Source organism: Camelus dromedarius, chromosome 18 (assembly GCF_036321535.1).
Source record: "Camelus dromedarius isolate mCamDro1 chromosome 18, mCamDro1.pat, whole genome shotgun sequence".
Classification (NCBI taxonomy): domain Eukaryota; kingdom Metazoa; phylum Chordata; class Mammalia; order Artiodactyla; family Camelidae; genus Camelus; species Camelus dromedarius.
In genome coordinates, this window is record NC_087453.1 from 24,071,947 (window position 1) to 24,089,317 (window position 17,371).

The 17,371-nt window shown below is 52.1% G+C and overlaps 1 protein-coding gene across 2 annotated transcripts; it reads right to left on the reverse strand.

The window, feature by feature from the left end:
• Positions 1 to 9,767: 9,767 nt before the first annotated feature.
• CPXM1 (carboxypeptidase X, M14 family member 1) lies at positions 9,768 to 15,988 on the reverse strand. Of its 2 annotated transcripts, none has more exons than XM_031434086.2 (14): positions 15,734 to 15,988; positions 14,329 to 14,544; positions 14,032 to 14,141; positions 13,768 to 13,907; positions 13,572 to 13,662; positions 12,774 to 12,924; positions 12,601 to 12,689; positions 12,163 to 12,286; positions 11,883 to 12,079; positions 11,624 to 11,803; positions 11,245 to 11,542; positions 10,932 to 11,071; positions 10,185 to 10,287; positions 9,768 to 10,084 (listed from the first exon to the last, which is right to left on the reverse strand). In XM_031434086.2, the coding sequence occupies exons 1-14, from the start codon at positions 15,903 to 15,905 to the stop codon at positions 9,843 to 9,845; spliced, it is 2,253 nt and encodes a 750-aa protein (XP_031289946.1). In that variant the 5' UTR covers positions 15,906 to 15,988; the 3' UTR covers positions 9,768 to 9,842. The 2 variants fall into 2 exon arrangements, with proteins under 2 accessions (XP_031289946.1, XP_031289945.1); XM_031434085.2 differs by having other exon boundaries at positions 12,601 to 12,692.
• Positions 15,989 to 17,371: the final 1,383 nt, after the last annotated feature.

Genomic DNA, 17,371 nt, shown 5'->3' on the forward strand with positions numbered 1-17,371 from the left:
ATGGGGATGGGAGTGAGATGGGGGTCAGAGGCTTGGTTGCTTGCCCACTAAGAGAGAGCAACCCCAGGAGAACCTCTGCTTCCCTTTTACATGTGTTTCCCAGCAGAAGCAGGCTGCCGTGCTCTGCGTCCTCTAATATCTTCTGGGGCTGCACCTGGCTCAGACAGGACCCCCTGGGGATAGGTCACTGACTTGGGAAGCACGCAGCCGCATTGACAAGCCCTACTGCTGACTGTTCTACAAAGCATCCTCTGTCTTTCCAGCTCTGCCCATATTGGCGTGACCCTTAGATTCTTCCAAAAAGAAAAATCTCCTAGAAAGATGGAAACTGCCATATACTGGGGAAAGGATGGTCTTCTCAATAAATGGCACTGGGCCAACTGGATATTCCTACGAAAAAATTAAACTTGACCTCTACTGCACACCATGCACAAGGAATCAATACAATGTTGAATAGAAGTAGTGTTAATGGACAATCCTGATCTTAGAAGGTAAAGCTTTTTTTTTTTTTAAGTTAACTTTTAACATTAAGTATCATGTTCGGTTTCAGAGATACCCTATTCCTAATTTTCTAAAAAAAAAATTTATGAATTATGAATAGAAGCCACATTTTATGAAATGCTTCTGTGTGCATACATTGAGAAAATCATACTTTCTCCATTATTTTGTTAATGTGCTGAATTGCATTCATTGTATGTCTAATGTTAAACTATTGCATTAGCTGTCTAATTGTATGTTTAACGGTAAACGCACATATATCCTTTACCCAGGGTATACCATTTGTTAACATGTGGCTCCATTCTCTTTCTTTCTGTTTCTCTCTGTCTCTCTCTCTCTATTTCTTTCTCTTTTCTTTCTTTATACTCTTCTCCTAGAAGACACCCATTGGCCCTCACCTCCCCACTTCTCTTCAGGAAGTTAGGTTTCTGGGAAACAAAATGCAGAGACCTGCAGACCACTTCAGTACTTCACTGTCATGTTACTTTTTGCTATCTTTGGGACTAGGGGAGGGAAAAACACACGAACAAAAACAAATCAATCCCTCACTAAGTCATTCTACCTAGCCTGTCTCTCCTCAGCTGAACTCTCAGCTCTGGGTCCCTGCTTTTGGAGTTCCAGAAAGGCACGAGTGGCCTCTGTGCAGGAACCGCTGCCTCCACTCACTTCCCAAAGGGGAAGATGTCCAAGCCTCTCCTCCCCCCGCGCCTTGCCAGGGAGATGGGGTGGGGGTAGGTTCTGGGTTTAGAGCTGCAGGGGTTGCCAAGGGGAAGGGGGGGCCTTCTGAGTACACAGACACCCCCCTCCACTGGAGACAGAATGGAAGGAGCTTCGTGACTCTAAAGATAGAGAAGAGGCTTCTCAGCAGGGCAGTATCAGAAACAGGACCGTTTTTGCACACTTTTTGACTGTTTTATTCCTTGAGAGAGAAAGAGCCAAGTGTTTAAAAGGGGAAGGAAAACACCGTCCAGGAGCAGGTCTGTTGTTCCCTGGCGCCCAGCATCCTGGCCTCCTGATTCTCCAGAGCCTTTCCTTCCTGTTCCCTGCCAGCCAGGGAGTGAACGCTGCTCCTGAGGCACCCTTGGCTGTGCAGAGGGCCCCTCGGGCTGGGCTGCCAGGGCTCCCAGGCACGGTGTGGATTCCTCCCCATGGCCATGTTGTTAGGGGCTGTCTGTCCATTTGGCACCAAGGCCAAGGGCCATGCCGTAGTGGGCAGCCGTCCAGTGAGTCCAGTTCCTGAAGGCCTGCCTCGGGGTGGAGGGGAGGGCAGGAAAGCCCTCTGGCCTGGGTCCCTGTCCCTGTCCCTGTCGCCTCTCTCGGGGCCCCGCCCACCCGGGAGCCTAAACCCTCTCCGCACATCCACCCGCTAGCTCAGGGCCTGAGTCCACCTTCAGGTGGGTGGAGGAGGCTCTGGCCACTTTGGGGCTGGCACTGATTCAAGCAGAGCCAGCTTTGGCTTCTGTGGTGAAAGCGGGTTTGTCTGGGCTATTCCCCAGCCCTTCCTGGATCGGGGCCTAGAGGGCCACCTCCCAAGACAAACTGTGGCTGCCAGTGGAATGTGGTCCAGGGGCTGCTCAGCCAGCCTGTCAGAGGAGCCTCTGCCGGTTCTGCAACGTGGAGCCATCAGGGGTCCCCAGGGTCAGGTCAGGCCAGGCCGGAAGCAGGTACCAAGAGGCAGGTACCAAGAGGCTACCAGGCTACCAGGCCTATCTCTCTGCCCTTTTTTGAGTGAGGTGGGGGCATCCCCTCTCTTGGTCTCACCTAAAAACCAAAAACCTATAATCAAGCTTTCAGGTTGACAGAATTCTTCCAAATCCGCTTCCTGCGGGGGAGCAGCTCAGTAGCAGCAGGTGGGCGATGAGGGGTTGCAGGGAGCTGTGTGCACGTGCGTGCGTGCGTGTGTGCCTGTGTGTGGATGTGGATGGGGGCTGCCAGGACAAGATGAAGGACAGCAGCAAGGTCTCTCTTTCCCTCATCTCAGCCCAGGAATAAGGAGGTGACATTGCCATTAGATCCATAGCTTATGCAGCACTTGCTATCAGCCATCCCCTCAGGCGGGTTCCCTGGAAGCAGAGCCTGGAGTGGCAGTCGGGCGCACGTGAAAGTGCTCCCTGGAAGAAGAGGGCCGAGGGGGACAGACTAGGGCAGCGGGAAGAGCTGAGTAAGAATTGTGGTGTCAGTGGAGTCTAACATCACGCCACAGGGAGCCCTGGAGCATGAAGGGCATGACAGTTGGACCCTCTTTGTAGCAAGGAGATGGCTCTAATACCCCTGTGCCAGTCAGTCATCGGCTGCAGGCTGCCAGAGCCGGGGAGAGCATGGAACCCCTGGGTCCAACAGCTCCCGCTTGGCCAAGAGCAATCCTTAAGGGCAGGGTAGCAGTGAACATTCCCAGAGTTAGGGGATGGGTGCAGTGTGGATGAGGAGGATCTGGTGAGACACTAAGGGCCTCCACTCCACCCATCTACCTAGTGCTTCCACGAGCAAGGGCCAGGCCTTTCTTCACGGCACCAGGGCTATTTGGGTGGTAAGGACCCCACCTTCTGTTTCAAGCAAGGGTTATAAGGAGTGTCCTGAGCTGCTGACAAACAAAGGACAAGGGTCTACCAGGGAGATCAGCCGAAGCTGTGCGGAGCTCTGTACCAGAGGTGGACACATAGCCAGTGGAGCAGCTGACTCAGTGGTGGTTCCTCATTGGGAGGGTGATGGGTGGGGTCTACATCGGCTCTGCTGATGTGAAGCTCCCTATTCGTTGCCACAGATGTCTCCAAAAGCTGACCAACCCTCTTGTGCCTGTCCTTGTCCCCCTCCCAATTCGGGCCCCATTTCCCTTCTCCTCTACCTCCCAAGTCAGGGGACCATCAGCTGGTCCCCTAGGAAAGGAGAGATGGCAGTCTTGCTGTCCATCTAGTCTCTTTCCAAGGTGTCACCTTGGCGTCACCTCCTGTTTTCCTCAAGTCCTCCCTTCTTACACAGAAGAGCCAATTCCTCAAACAAAACCAAGACTACTGAGCCTGCTCTGTTCTCCCTCTGAGCTGCTGGATAGCGAGCTCAGTTCTCCTGTGGGCGATGTAGACACTACTGATCTGCTGGGGGAAGATCACAGAAATGAGAAAAGAGAGGAGGAGGGAAGTCCAAGGGGATGCAGGACAGTGCCCCGAAGGTAAAGACAGCAGTGGGCTCCACAGCAGGAGCCTGGGAAGGGGGCACTCACTCCCCAGGAAAGCCAGCCAGAGGGAGCCTTAGGCAAAAATAAAAGATGTGTGGAAAGTACTTTATGCACCAAAAACAAACAAACAAAACAAGCAAAAGAGCAGGAGAGACCCCCACATGGGAGGAGATGGACTAGATGTACTTTCCCCTCTCCTTTCTGCTGAGTACAACTTAAAACCTTGGACATACATGAAACAAATTGTGAAAGGTCTCCGAACGGTGCAGACAAGGAGGCAGATTATCTGGGGACCTCAGTATCTCAGGAAAGACACTACGGTGAGTTCTGTGGGTTTTCTTTTCACCTCATGTATCCCAGGTTTGGAAATGAAGCTGGCAAACTCAGAAATGCCAATGGGTACAAAGAACATCAAAAGGCCCCAACAAAATCCTGCTGTCTCTCTAATCAAGAGACCAAGAAAGGAGCAAACTGGTAAGAAAGAAAATTTTAGACAAAAATGTTTCTATTCCAGCCAAAGCCCCGAGAAGAAACTGTAGCCCCACCTACACACGCACCAGCAAAGACCCAATGGGGACCCTCGGTTTCCACCCTGCCCAGGCTGCAAGGAGGTACCCCAACACCCTCGCCAGCGTGGTGTCAGAGAAGACCAAGTAAAGGGCCAAAATTTTCATCCCCACTGGCCGGGGATGAGGCCTCCCCACAGCCCTACTCTCATGTTCTTACAAGCTCCTCAGGGAAAACCGTGTGAAGGGCCCAGGCTCCACCCCACTCAGCAGTGACAAAGGGCCTCTCACCCTCCCTGCTGGGATGGTGTCACAGGAAGCCTAATGGAGAATCAGGACTTTAACCATGGTCCAGAGGTCAGAAGGCTATCTCCAACCCATGGTGTCAGTGGAGATCACACTTGGAGCCAGACCTCCCACCTCTGCCCATCAGTGAATAGGAACACTGCCCCCCAGGTGTCAACAATGGTCAAGTGAGAAACTTAGACTTTCTACCTCCACCTGGCAGCCCACCGCCTTGCCCTGGCAGATGGGTAGCAGAAGAAGCCAGTTGAAACATAAAATTTAAATAAGATCTAGAGTCTCATAGCACAGTGCAAAAATGTCCACGTTTCAAACAAAACCATTCATTGAACCAAGAACAGGAAGATCATAAAATGAACGGGAAAAGACCACCCACAGATGCCACATCAAGATGGCAGGGATAGTAGACTTCTCTGACAAAGATAAAACAATCATGATAAAAATGCTTCTGCAAATGATTACAAATACACTTAAATTAAAAATTGCAAAGAAATAGAAAATACCTGTGAAGAAATAAAGCACATGAAGAAAAGAGACAAATTGAAATATTATCATTGAAAATTACAATAACTTGAAATAAAGAGCTCCGTGGATGGGCTCAACAACAGAACGGGGGACGCGGGAGGAGAGCATTAGTGGACAGAGGACAAAGTAATGGAAAGGACCAAATCTGAACAGAAAGCAAACAGACTGAAAAGATAAACAAGAAGCCCCTCAGAGACCTGTGGGGCTATGACAAAAGAGCTAACATCAGTTAATGTCACCGGAGCCCCAGAAGGAAAGGAGAAAGAAGGTAGGACTGAAAAAGTACTTGAAAAAAATAGCTGAAGAATGTTCATGCCTCACTCAGGTCTTAAAGTCTCCAACCGCTGAAAAAGACCTTGTTTGAAATTGAATTAGTAACCTAACTCCATATATTTGTGTTTCTTATAAAGCTGTGATTAAAAGAACATCTGTAACTTCCAAGTTCCAAGAAGCCTGAGGAATTGGGTCACTATACTGGATGTGCTCCTGCAATCCTTCCTAGACGCAGTGTTTGGTAAGCCATAGTTTGACATTAAATTTTGAGTCTGTGGACTTGATTTTTTTTAAGATGTATCATAAAGCTACAGTAATCCAGACAGTGTGGTATTAGTAAAAGAAGACATGGGTACTAATGCAATAGACTAAAAATTCCAGAAACAGACCCACAAAAATATGGTCAACAGATTTTTAACAAGGCATAAAGGCATTTCAATGGAGAAAGAACAGTCTTTTCAACAAAAAGTGCTGTAAAAACTGGACCTCTATTTGCAAAATAACAAACCTCAATTTACATCTCATATATATAAAAATTAACTCAAAGAGATTATGAATCTAAAAGTAATGTGTAAAACTATAAAATCTCAGAAGAATGGATAAAGATGTGGTGTTAAACACAGTGAAATACTACTCAATAATAAAAAATGAAATAATGCCATTTGCAGCAATGTGAAAGGACCTAGAAATTATCATACTAAGTAAGTCAGAAAGAGAAAGACAAATACCATATATCACTTATATATCGAATCTAAAACATGATACAAATGAAATTATTTACAAAATAAAAACAGACTCACAGACACAGAAAACAAATTTATGGTTACCAGAGGGGAAATGGGGTGGGGGCGGGATAAATTAAGAGTTTGGGAGTTACTATATATAAAATGGATAAACAACAAGGTCCTACTGTATAGCACAGGGAACTATATTCTATATTCTGTAATAAACCATAATGGAAAAGAATATGAAAAAGAATATATATATATAACTGAATCACTTTGCTGTACACCAGAAACTGACACAGCATTGTAAATCAGCTATAATTCAATAAAAACTTTTTTAAAAACTCTCAGAAGAAAACATAGGAAAAAACCTTCATGATTTTTGGTTAGTCAAAGAATTACCAGATAGGACACAAAAAATACCATCATCTATAAAAGAAAAAAATTGATAAACCAAATTATCAAAATTTAAAACTTCTCTGCAAAGAACTCTAGCAAGAGAATAAAGTGACAAGCAAGAGACTGGGAGAAGATATTTGCAAATCACATATCAGACAAAGGACTTATATCCTACTCGCAACATTCAAAAATAAGAAAACAAACTACCCAAGTTTTTAAATAGACAAAAGAACCCTTTGTGGTCCCTATACAGGATGAACTGCTGCCTTCTTGCTGCTTTTAAGATTCTCTTTTTGTCTTTGGTTTTTTGACAGTTTGATAATATGTCTAGATGTAGATCTCTTTAGGTTTATCCTCCTGAAGGTCCATTGAGCTAAAGCAAAAATTGAGGAACAGAAAAGTAATCGGTGGTTGCCTAGAGTTGGGATGGGAGGAGAGTCCAAATGTAAGGGACAGCACAAGGGAATTATTTATGTCTGTGTCTATGGTGGTGGTTCTAAGAATCTGTGTAAGTGACTCATTGAAGTATACATTTAAAAAGTGGGTTTTATTATATGTAATATTTTAATAAATGAAAACAAGAACTTTTTAAGTTTATAAAATGTTCACACAAAGTTTAACATATATTTCTAAGTGAACACCAAAGGATTCCCACCAGATAAAGGAAACGAATATTGCTAACACTTCAGATGTGTCCCCTCACCCCCGCCCCCGCCATGTTCTCCTCCTTGTCTGTTACTCCATTGCTCCTCCCAGAATCAATCACTATCCTAACTTTTATCATAATCATGTCTTTGCTTTTATTATTTTATGTCTCCATAAACAATATGATTCAATTTTCCTTTGTGTTTTGCTTATTTCACTCAAAATTGTTTTTTTGAGAATCATCCATGTTGTGTACAGTAGCTGTTTGCTTTCACTCCTGTATATAATTCCGCTGCCTAAATGTACTATTTTCCATTCTCCATTCTTCTCTTGAGGGACTTTTGGGCTGATTCCAGTTTGGGTCTATTACAAATAAAGCTGCTGTGAGCATTCATGTATCTTTTTGTACACGTGCAAGAGTGTCTCGATGTATATATTGTACACCCAGGAATAGGGACACGTGTGCCTGCAGTTTTGCTAGATTAGGTGAAATGCTCTTCATCCTGTGATGTATGTCGGGTGTAAAGCAAAGGCAAACACCTCTAATGATACGTGGCAGGCATAAATAAGGGTTTATTGGAGGGAACTTCTAGGCAAAGAGTTGGGATAAACGCATATAATGCCCCCAAAGTCCCATTATCCAAAAGGTGGCTTGCCAGCCAGGAAGGGCTGATCTCACTGTTTAAAAAGCACCAGAATTTGGGGAAGGTATATCTCAAGTGGTAGAGCGCATGCTTAGCATGCACAAGGTCCTGGGTTCAATCCCCAGTACCTCCATTAAAAAAATAATAAAATAATTGCCCAGCTCCCCCACCAAAAAAAAAAAAAGCTCCAGGAGAGGGACTCCATTCTCATAGCACTTTACCTATTTATGAGGATGGTAGGAGGAACCTGGGGACCCCTTGACAACTATGTAATAGAGGGAGTTTCCGGCCAGGGAAATGTCTTGCTAGAAGTGGGGAAAATCCAGAGCTTGGAGTTCACATGCCATTTCGGTTATGCTGCACTAGCCCTTTCCAGGCTACCTAAGAGAGAAGGGAGAGATCACTGGAAACTTCCAGCAGTCAAGCCTGGGTGTGTTCAGTTATATCATTATATAATGTCACTTTGTCTCTGGTAATTTTCTTTGCCCTGAAGTCAACTTTGTCTGATATTAAGATAGCCACTCCTGCTTTCCTTTGTTTAATGTTTGTGTGATGCATCTTTTTTCATTCTTTTACTTTCAAGGTGTCTATATCTTTACACTTAAAGTGAATTTACTGTAATATATAGTCGTATCATGTCTTTTAATCTGCTTTGCCAATAAACTGTGCGCTTATGTGTACTTTTCAGTATATGCATTAAACTTCGATGAACCAAAACAATTTTTTGAAAAGGTGATGCTTGGAGGTGGGGAGAAAAGGAGCAGAGAGATGGGAGATGTGGCACTAAATCCCTCTTAGTGATCTGAGATTGAAAATATGAGAGGCAGAGACAGACATCTTGAGAAACAGAGACAATACCACAGCCCGGCGCTAGGCAGCGCTTACACAACAGGCTTCGTGGATGTATTTGTGCCATATTTTGCCTGTTAGTATTTGCCCCATTCCTGCTCTTGCAAGCTCTCCTCCAAACTGCAGGGGGCTTAGGAACCTGGAAACTACATTTTGTGGGCTACTTTGCAAACTAGGTTACAGTTAGATTTTTGCCAGTGGACTTCATATGTTGGAGTTTAGAAAGTGGAAGGAAAGGAAAAATTATTCTACTTCTGACTCTAGCCATGGCAGGTGACCATAAGTAATCCCTGCTGGCCTACGTGGCCACAGGTGACGGTGATGGTGGTTCCCAGCATCAGAATCAGCAGGGACAAGCTTATCAACACCAGACCAAGGGTGTTCTCAGCTTCCTGACTTCTAAGTTAAAAACTCCTTCTCCATTTTTCTCACCCAGCTCTTCCAACATCTTTATATCCAATATCCAGCATTAAATTTCCCTCTGCTTGAAATACCTAAAGCAGGTTGTTCTCTTGGCAAGATATTGACACAGACCTTACCCTGCGGTCTGAAAGACACTAATCAAATCCTGCCATTTGCCAACACTCTCCAAAAATGGCAGTGAAGCAAATTCAAATGCTTTCATCTGTTCTCTTTGGTTCTCTCCTTCATGGGGCTGTCCTTGGCCTCCCTTCCATCTAAACTCCAAGAACCATCACCTCTATCGCATCCTGACAGTTGAGTCCCCGTTGGTCTCCTGTGCTGTATTTCCCTCCCCTGTGTGCAACTCCCTGTCTAGGATCCCACAGCAGGCAGCCTCCGCCCTGGCGCGCCTCACACTATACTTAACAGTCCCGGCTCTTGACTGGGAGCCCCAGGAGGTTGGATGAACACCGTTTATCCTCGGCTCTTTGCATGCTTGGCCCTGAGCAGGGGCTTACAGAATGTTTAACGGTACCACCAGCAGTGGCGCCTGCTGCAGAAGTTAAGGAGCTGATGAGACGAGTGCCTCTGCCAAGCCCTCGTTCAGTAAGAACCCAGGTGGGATCTGCTTTCTACACTTTTTCCAGAAGTCAACTAATGAGAGGATGCAAGCATGTGCAGAATAGGACCCAGGAGGAGGGGATGTCAAGGCCTGGCCCAGGGGGAGGACCTGGGACACAGACACCACGGGAAGATTGGCTGAGGTACCACGCAGCTTTAATGAGCCCAAGCGCCTCTTCCCCCACTTCGTCCCTCCCCCCACCCCCGCCCCACCCTCGGCATCTCCTCCAGTTCTGGACAGGACCAGCCTGCCCAAGGCTCTGGGGCTTTTCAGCTGGAGGTGTTAATTCTTCTGTCCCCTCAGCCGCTCCAGCCGCCTCCGAAGATCCGGGGGCACCTTGGCCCCGGCTGCCAGCAGCTCGCGAAGTCTCTGTTTGGGAGTCTTGGTGAGACGGAAATTGCAGGGCACAGGGCCCTCTTCAAAGGTGACCCGGCAGCTCCGTGTCACTGTGTGGTAGCCCTCAGCACTGGCGGTCACCATGTAGTCCCCAGGGGTCAGCAGGCGCCAGTAGTCCCCACCCCATGCTGAGGAGAGAAGGGTAAGATCACAGTCCAGTGACCCTCAGCTTCTGGCCCAGGCTAGACCCTCCCCCACCACCACCACCCCGTCCCCCCACACACATACCCGTTGTTACATCATGGTTGATCCCATCCACCGCAATGACAGCATCAGCAATCCCGAGCTCCGTGTCCTTGTCCCTCACGACTCCCGCAATGCCCATGCGCACCTGCGTGGGAAAAGGTTTTCAAATCCCCTTCCCTTCTGCATGAAAATGTGACTTTCAGTTCATTTTCTGGCTCTGTTCCCTGCAAATCTGATAGAGGCAGTATGTGTACTCCATTCCCAGGTGACAATACTCTGGTGAAAACGTCTCCTGACTGATAAATTGCATCTGGCCCGGGAGAACTAAGTACCCAGCAGGAGGGCATATCTTTGGGCTTCCCCAAGTTCAATGACTCTTGTTATTGGGCTTGTCATTTAGAACCTTGGACACTATACTCATGGAGCCATTTCCAGGGACATGAGTTCCTGTGGAAAGTGCAGCGTCTGTGCCAGGGCACCTCCTAGACTTGCATCATCTGAGCCTTTTCTCAGAACAGCTCTGGGTCGGCTCCATGGACCACTGCCAAGACTGCTGTCAGGTCTACTCCGACCCGCTAACAATGTCCGCCGCCGCCCTACTGGCAAACCGTGCTTCCTGTCCTACATCTCTCCGGGTCAGTCTGGTGCCAAGTGTGACCCACAGCACCTGTGAGTCAGGACGTTCAGCCTGACCTTAGGAGACTCCTGTTGGCAGCTGCAACCGACATGGAGAACAGAAGGGCCAGGAGTGACCCAGGCAGGCTAGGGGTTAGGGGATTTGGATCCCACCTGTTCCAGGTAGGTGAGAAGAGCATCTTTGTTGTTCTCCCATTCCTGGGGCAGCTCATTCTCATGAGGGAACTTGTCACAGGACAGCTCCACAGTGACCTCAAAGCAGTTGGTGTGTAGGTAACTGAAGTCATTCATGCCTAGGGGTACCACAGACACTGGAACCTAGAGGGGCAGGATGGGAGCCCCGCCCCCTGGTCCCCTCCTCTGGGAGACACTTGCCGGTGACAACTGACACCGGCACTGTGACAGCCGACTGTCGTACTGGGGCAGAGTTAAGGAGATGGGGCTAACTCCACCCTCGGGCACATACTCCCAGGGACTGTGTGCCAGTCAGCCCCGTTGATGACGTTGCCATACAAGGAGAAGTCCTGGTTGTGGCAGGGTCGGCGATCTGGGTCCTGCATGACCCGATTAGTGCCCGCATAGACAGTGCTGAGCCAGCGAAACACAGCCTCATCTGGGGTAGGTGTGAGTTCGCGGGCCGCCCATGGAGTCCGAGTCATGTCGAAGGGGTAGGACACCACGAGCTCACCCCCGTGGAGGTTGGCGCTTAGCACAAAAGGGATCCGCTGCATCCACCTGATCACTGCCCGAGTTTCAGGAGCCACCTGGACGAGGACAGGTCAGGAGGAGCGGAAGACACAAAGGCCCCCAGGGTGGCCCTCCACCACTGCCCCCAGGATACTCACAGTGGCATTGGGCAGGGTGTAGTAAGTAGGCAGTGGCAGGTGATGGTTGGGGACAGTGTCAGGCACCAGCCCATCATCCTCTGCTTCCCACAGTGGTGTGTTGAGGTCAGCAAAATTATGGTTAAGATCAATTCCCTGATGGTTCCAGCGGCCCTCTGCCCAGCCCACCATCTCCGAGCCCTGCCAGGGATGGGGTTTGTTCAAGCCAAGCAGGCTCCAGGCACCAGGGCAGAAGGAGCAGACTGGCCACATGGCCTACCCGGCGGAAGGCAGTCTCATAGCCATCAGGGTTCATGGAGGGCAGCAGGTGAATGCGTGTCTCGGTGAGCAGCCGGGTCACCCGCGGGTCCCCTCTCAGGAACTCGCGGCACAGGAACTGCATTAGGAGCAGGAGCAACTCCCGCCCCAGGGCCTCGTTCCCATGCATGCCGGCCACGTATCGCACCTCAGGCTCTCCTGGGAGCACACAGGGGCTTGCAGCTGGCTCCCGCCCCTGGCTCCCGCCCCTAGCCCTCCCCTCCCACCCCATCTGCCAGTACCCAGCTCATGCTCCCCAGGCTGGTCCGACATTTCCATCACATACAGCTTCAGGCCCTGATGGCTCTTCCCAATGCTGTAGACGCGGGTGATGTTGGGGCACTGCTCGTTCACCTGCTTCATCAGCTGGGGACGGGGCGGAGAGTGGCATGGCACAGGGCATGAGAGGATCAGACCCAGATCACATGTGCCCATCAAAGGACTTCTAAAGCCAGTGGTGGCCCATACAGATGGGGACACCATGGCACGGTACAGGAGGGGGCAGTAGCAGACCGGAAGGAAGGGTCAGAACAAGGGAGGCACCACAACAAGGGAAATTGGAGTAGTTTAGGATGAGATGGGGGAGGACATGAGGGCATTCACAGCAAGTTATGCCCTGGTGGGCAGGGGACCTGAGACGGGCAGATCCTCCGAGCTGGGTCATAGGGGTTATGCCTGACCTTCCTCATGGCCTTATAATCGTGATGCCGGAAGTCCAGTGGGTCGGAGGATCCCAGCATGGGGACCTCAGGGAACAGGCTGTTAGGATCTGCTAGAGGGTGAATTCACAGTAAAGGTTGAGTTCACAGTGGAGGGAGCACCCTGCCCATCCAGCCCTTGTCTGACTACCCACCTGAGACTGGACAGGCCAGGATCTCTGCCCGGAGGCAAGATGCACCTCCCTGGAGCCAGGTCTGGGGCAGCAGGCGAATGAAGCGGGCCACCTGGGGCTCAGGCAGGAGGTTCAGCACTGGGGTCTCTGGGTCCGAGTTGGCAGGAAACACCTGGGAGCATCAAGTCCTTTGTCAGGGTAGCTCGAACCCCAGCAGCAGCCCAGCCCAGGACCCAGGGAAGGAGCTCAGGCCTCCCCATTCACTGGAAAACCCACACTGGTGGGCTCATCTGGAGACTTGCACTCTGTGTCAAACACAGACCCCTGCCCACAGCCTTTGCCAATGGGCAGCCCTAGACAGCCAAGCTTTCTGGCTCAGTCACAGCTCCTTGGACCAGTATGGCCACATGACTCAGGAGCAGCCAATCCTGAAGCTGGCCAGGACCTCACACTGTAGCCTGGGGTCAAAAGAGGTCCATGAGATAGAGAAGCCAGAGCTATGAGGAAGTGAGAAGTGAGGCAAGGACCAGAAGCCCATTGCCAGAAGGGGTGTTCCAGCAGGAGACTGAGGCATGAAATGGCACCCACTCTATGGAGAAAGTATTTGGGGAGGATATGTATATGGTCCAAAGCAGTGTGGCTCCTAAGGCTGCCTGCTGGGTACCACCCATCCTGACAACAATCCCCTTTCTCCTGGGATGCCCAAGTGGGCACCTATTCCTTGTCCTCAGAGGAGTCCCAGCCCAGCCCAGCCCCCTACAATGGGCCAGGAGCCCAACTCCCAGCCTAAAGGGCCCCAGCCACCATGGGACCTCTCACCGCGTCCATCCCAGTGCTGCGGTTCTTACTCCCCCACCAGGTCCGACTGTCATTGCTGAACTGGACCTTGTAAGATGTGACCCAGTCATACCTGGCAGGAAAGGTGGTGAGAGACCATGGTTGGTCCCCAGGACTCCCACCCCAGCCCTCCTGAGTCTGCCCATGACCTTCCTGGCCTGGGGCTAGGCTGCCTCACCTCCAGATGGAGTTTCTGCCCTGGGTGATAATGCCCGAGAAGCGGGTGGGGTGCCTGGCGTCCACCTGAAGCCACGGCTCAACGTCCTGCTCCTCGGCACACCACGCTCCATCAAAAAGATCACCATCCTCCAGGCCTGACTGTGGGCACAGGACATAGTAATCAGAGCCAGGTGGGCAGTGTCGGGTAGGCCGGAACAGAAGGTGGGGAGGGGCAGGGAAGAAGGTGCTAGGGGTTGCCTTGCTCGGAGGCAAGGTTGCTGACCTGGATGTTGAGCCGTCCTCGGTGTGGTCCAAGACCAAAGGACTGGCTGCTAGATGCATCGAGCTGGTTATCTGAAACTCGCAGGGACTCCAGGCCCAAAGGGGGACAACCTGGGAGAGGAGCAGAGCAGCGAGATGGGACCAGAGAAAGAGTGGTCAGGGCAGGTGGGAAGCTGAGCCTAAGCTTGCCTGTGTGCTGGACAGGCTAGGGGCGTGTCTATGCCCGGGAGGCCAAGAGCTCCGTTAGTACATGCCCGAGAGACTGCGGGTCTGGGCAAGGCCCCTGGAGGGGTGGTACCTGGTTCTTGCTTCTCAGGGATGTCAAGGGCCCCTACAGGGCTGGTGGTTGTTGAAGGCCTGGCAGTCGTTGAAGGCCTGGCAGTCGTTGAAGGCCTGGCAGTCGTTGAAGGCGTGGCAGTCACTGGGGGTATGGGGCGAATTAGCTTCTTTCGCTTCTTCACAATGACCTTTTTCTTCCTGATGACTCGAATCCGGATATGCTGTTCTGAGGTCCCTGGGGACCAGGGAGACACAGCACCAGGGAAGGGAAGAATGGCACGAAACCCCAGATGGAGAGGTCTGCCCAAGAAAGCCCGCAAGCCCACAACAGACCCCACCACAAGTATCTAAGGACCTTAGCATGAACTGAAAGGCCCGCACAGTCTGACCCCAACCCGCCTCTCTAGTCACTTCCCTGGCTCCTTCTCCCCTCTGACATGACAACAGGGTTGGCCCTCGCCAATAAAGAGCGACACTGCCCCAGGAGCTATTTGCTTGCTCCATAGGGCTGAATTTGTTCTTTACCTCCTACTTTGCCCTGGCTGACCCCTCCCCTGTCATCCCATCCACCACTTCATTTTATTCCCATTCCATTCACCTGATTCCCATTCTTCCTTCACATCTCAGCCCCCATGCCCTTCAAGGAGACTTCTTAGCCCCAGACTTGGTGTCATGCTCAAAGCCTCTGTGTCACCTCCATCATTGTGTCTGTCACTAAGCTGAAATGTCCTGTCTTTCTTGGCTGCCCTCCTCTTCGGCTTTCCCTAATTCAGAGAAACCCTTCCAGACCAGTTCCACCTGCCTCTCCTGAGAAGCTCTCCGTGGCTGCCATCCTCTTGCTTTCCCCTCCCTGCTCCCACATTTGAAAAGTTGGGAAGCCAGGCCACCTGCCTCTCGGCCTCCCCAGACAGTGCCCCGACCCTCCAGGCAGCCTCGCAAACCCAGCTGCTCCTCCTGTCCTCCGGCCCTTTACTTCCTTCCTGCCCCCCAGCCTCAAGCTCTTCCTAAAATAGTGTGTCTCGCTCTGCGCCTTTTAGTCTCCCTGCCTCTGTCTGCATCTCTTTCTCCCCTCCTCCTGGTTCTGGCCTCAGTTTCCTCATCTGTGAAAAGGGAAGGTTTGGGGCTGGAAGAGGCAGCATTCTGCTGGCTCCTGTCCCAGGCCGACTGACTTGGTTTGGCCGGGAAGTGAGGCTGCTGAGTCAGCAGCCATTGCACGGGGAAGGGAGTGTGTGTGAGTGTGTGTGCGCGGGGAAGGGTCGCCACACAGGCGCCAGGCAGGGAGTGGGGTGTGTGCGGCGTGGAGGGTGTGTGTGTGTGTGTGTGTGTGTGCGCGCGCGCGTGCCAGGGAAAGGTCGGCACACGGCGGGTGGGGGAGTGGGGCAACCGACTTGCGGGAGAAGCGGGCGGTGGGTCCGGGAACTCACCGTTCTCTTTCCCCGCGGGCGGCTGTGCCGGGCTGCTACGCGGGGCCGGGGTCGAGACCGGGGCCTCGGTGGTCGCGGCCGGCGCCAGGCCCAGCACGGAGGCGCTGGGTGCCCCCAGACCTAAACCGACGGCAGGCGCGAAGGCGGCCAAGGCGAGCAGGAGACCCCACATGGCGGGGTTCAAGGTGGGGACGCGCGAAACCCTCAGCAGCTGGTGGGTTTACCTCTTCCTGCCGGGGCTCCGGAGCCCCCCGCCCCTTCCTGCCGCCGCCGCACGCCCCCTGCGGCCTCCGGCCCGCCCACAGCCTGCTCGCTGGCCTCGGACCCGGGAGGGGTGCCGAGGAGAGGGGAGGAGAGAGGGGGAGGGGAGGAGGGAGGGGAGGAGTGGGGAAGGGAGGGGAGGGGAGGGGAAAGGAGGGGGGAGAGGGGAAGAGAAGGGAAGGGAGGAAGGGAGACGGGAGAGGATGGAGGAGGGGAACGAAGGGGTCGGCTGCCCAAGGTCTCTGCACCCACCGACCCCACCCCTCCCTCTTAGGCCCCCGAGGTCACCTGCTTCGCTCGAGTGCTGCCCCTTACAATAGGCAAAGCCCCTCGGAGCCCTGGATTCCCCGCAATCCTGTGAGGCTCCCGTCCCACATTGGGCACCCGCTGTGTACCATGCACGATGCCAGCTGCTTTACACGTGGCCTCTCAAACCTCATTTTACAAACTGGGAAACAGGCTCCAAGCGGCTGACCTAGCCGCGGCAGCGAAGCCTAGAACTTTGGGGAGGAAACTACAACTCGAGAGAGAAATCTATCCAGAGCCAGAGCCCCCTGCCGGGACGGGTGTGATGGACAGAAGAGTGAGGGGAAACTGAGGTGGCGGCTGGGGTACGGGTTGGGGAGGGCTGTCCTCCAGGAATCCTTCGGGAGGACACCCAAGGGGCCCAAGCAGAGGCGGCGCTTCCCCCCACTCCCCCGCCTCTCCTCTCTTTTCCTTTCCCTCCCCTCCCCTCCCCTCCGCCTTTGCTCACCCGGTTGCCACGTTCCGGGGTTATATAACCCAAGATGAAGAGCCCGAGCCTATACCCAGCGGGCTGGGGCCGGGGGTGGAGGGGCGAGGCTTGGTGTGCGTCCTGCCCTCCAGAACCTCACTCTCCTCCGGGAGCCAGCAGCTGTGGGTCTCTGTCTTCGGGACCAGCCCCCGATCCCCAGATTCCTGAGCGCAGGACCCTCCCCATCCCCCTCCGAGGTCCCCTTTGGCTTCCACACGCTAGGGTCGCCTCCTCAAAAGGAAGGAATTCGTTCATTGTGCGCCTCTGGCTGGTGCTTTGCCCTTGCGAGGAGCCCGCCAGAGAGACACTGCCATCCCCATGTAAGAAGCGATGAGCAGAGATGGCCAAGAATCCTCTGGAGTGCGCAAGGCCTCTGAACAAATGTTTTTTGCAAGGCCAGTATCCATATGAACAATTTGAATTACCCCAAATCAGCGTGTCAGCACCGTTCTGGCGGCCTAATCTCGCTAGATCTCTCGAAAGAAATATGCGCTCTGGGAGTTAAGACCCGCCTCCAGTAAGAACGAGCCTCACAGACGCGAGTCCGGGAGCTCCGCCAGGCATCTGGTCCACCTCATGCTCTCGGGGAGGAGAATCCCCGA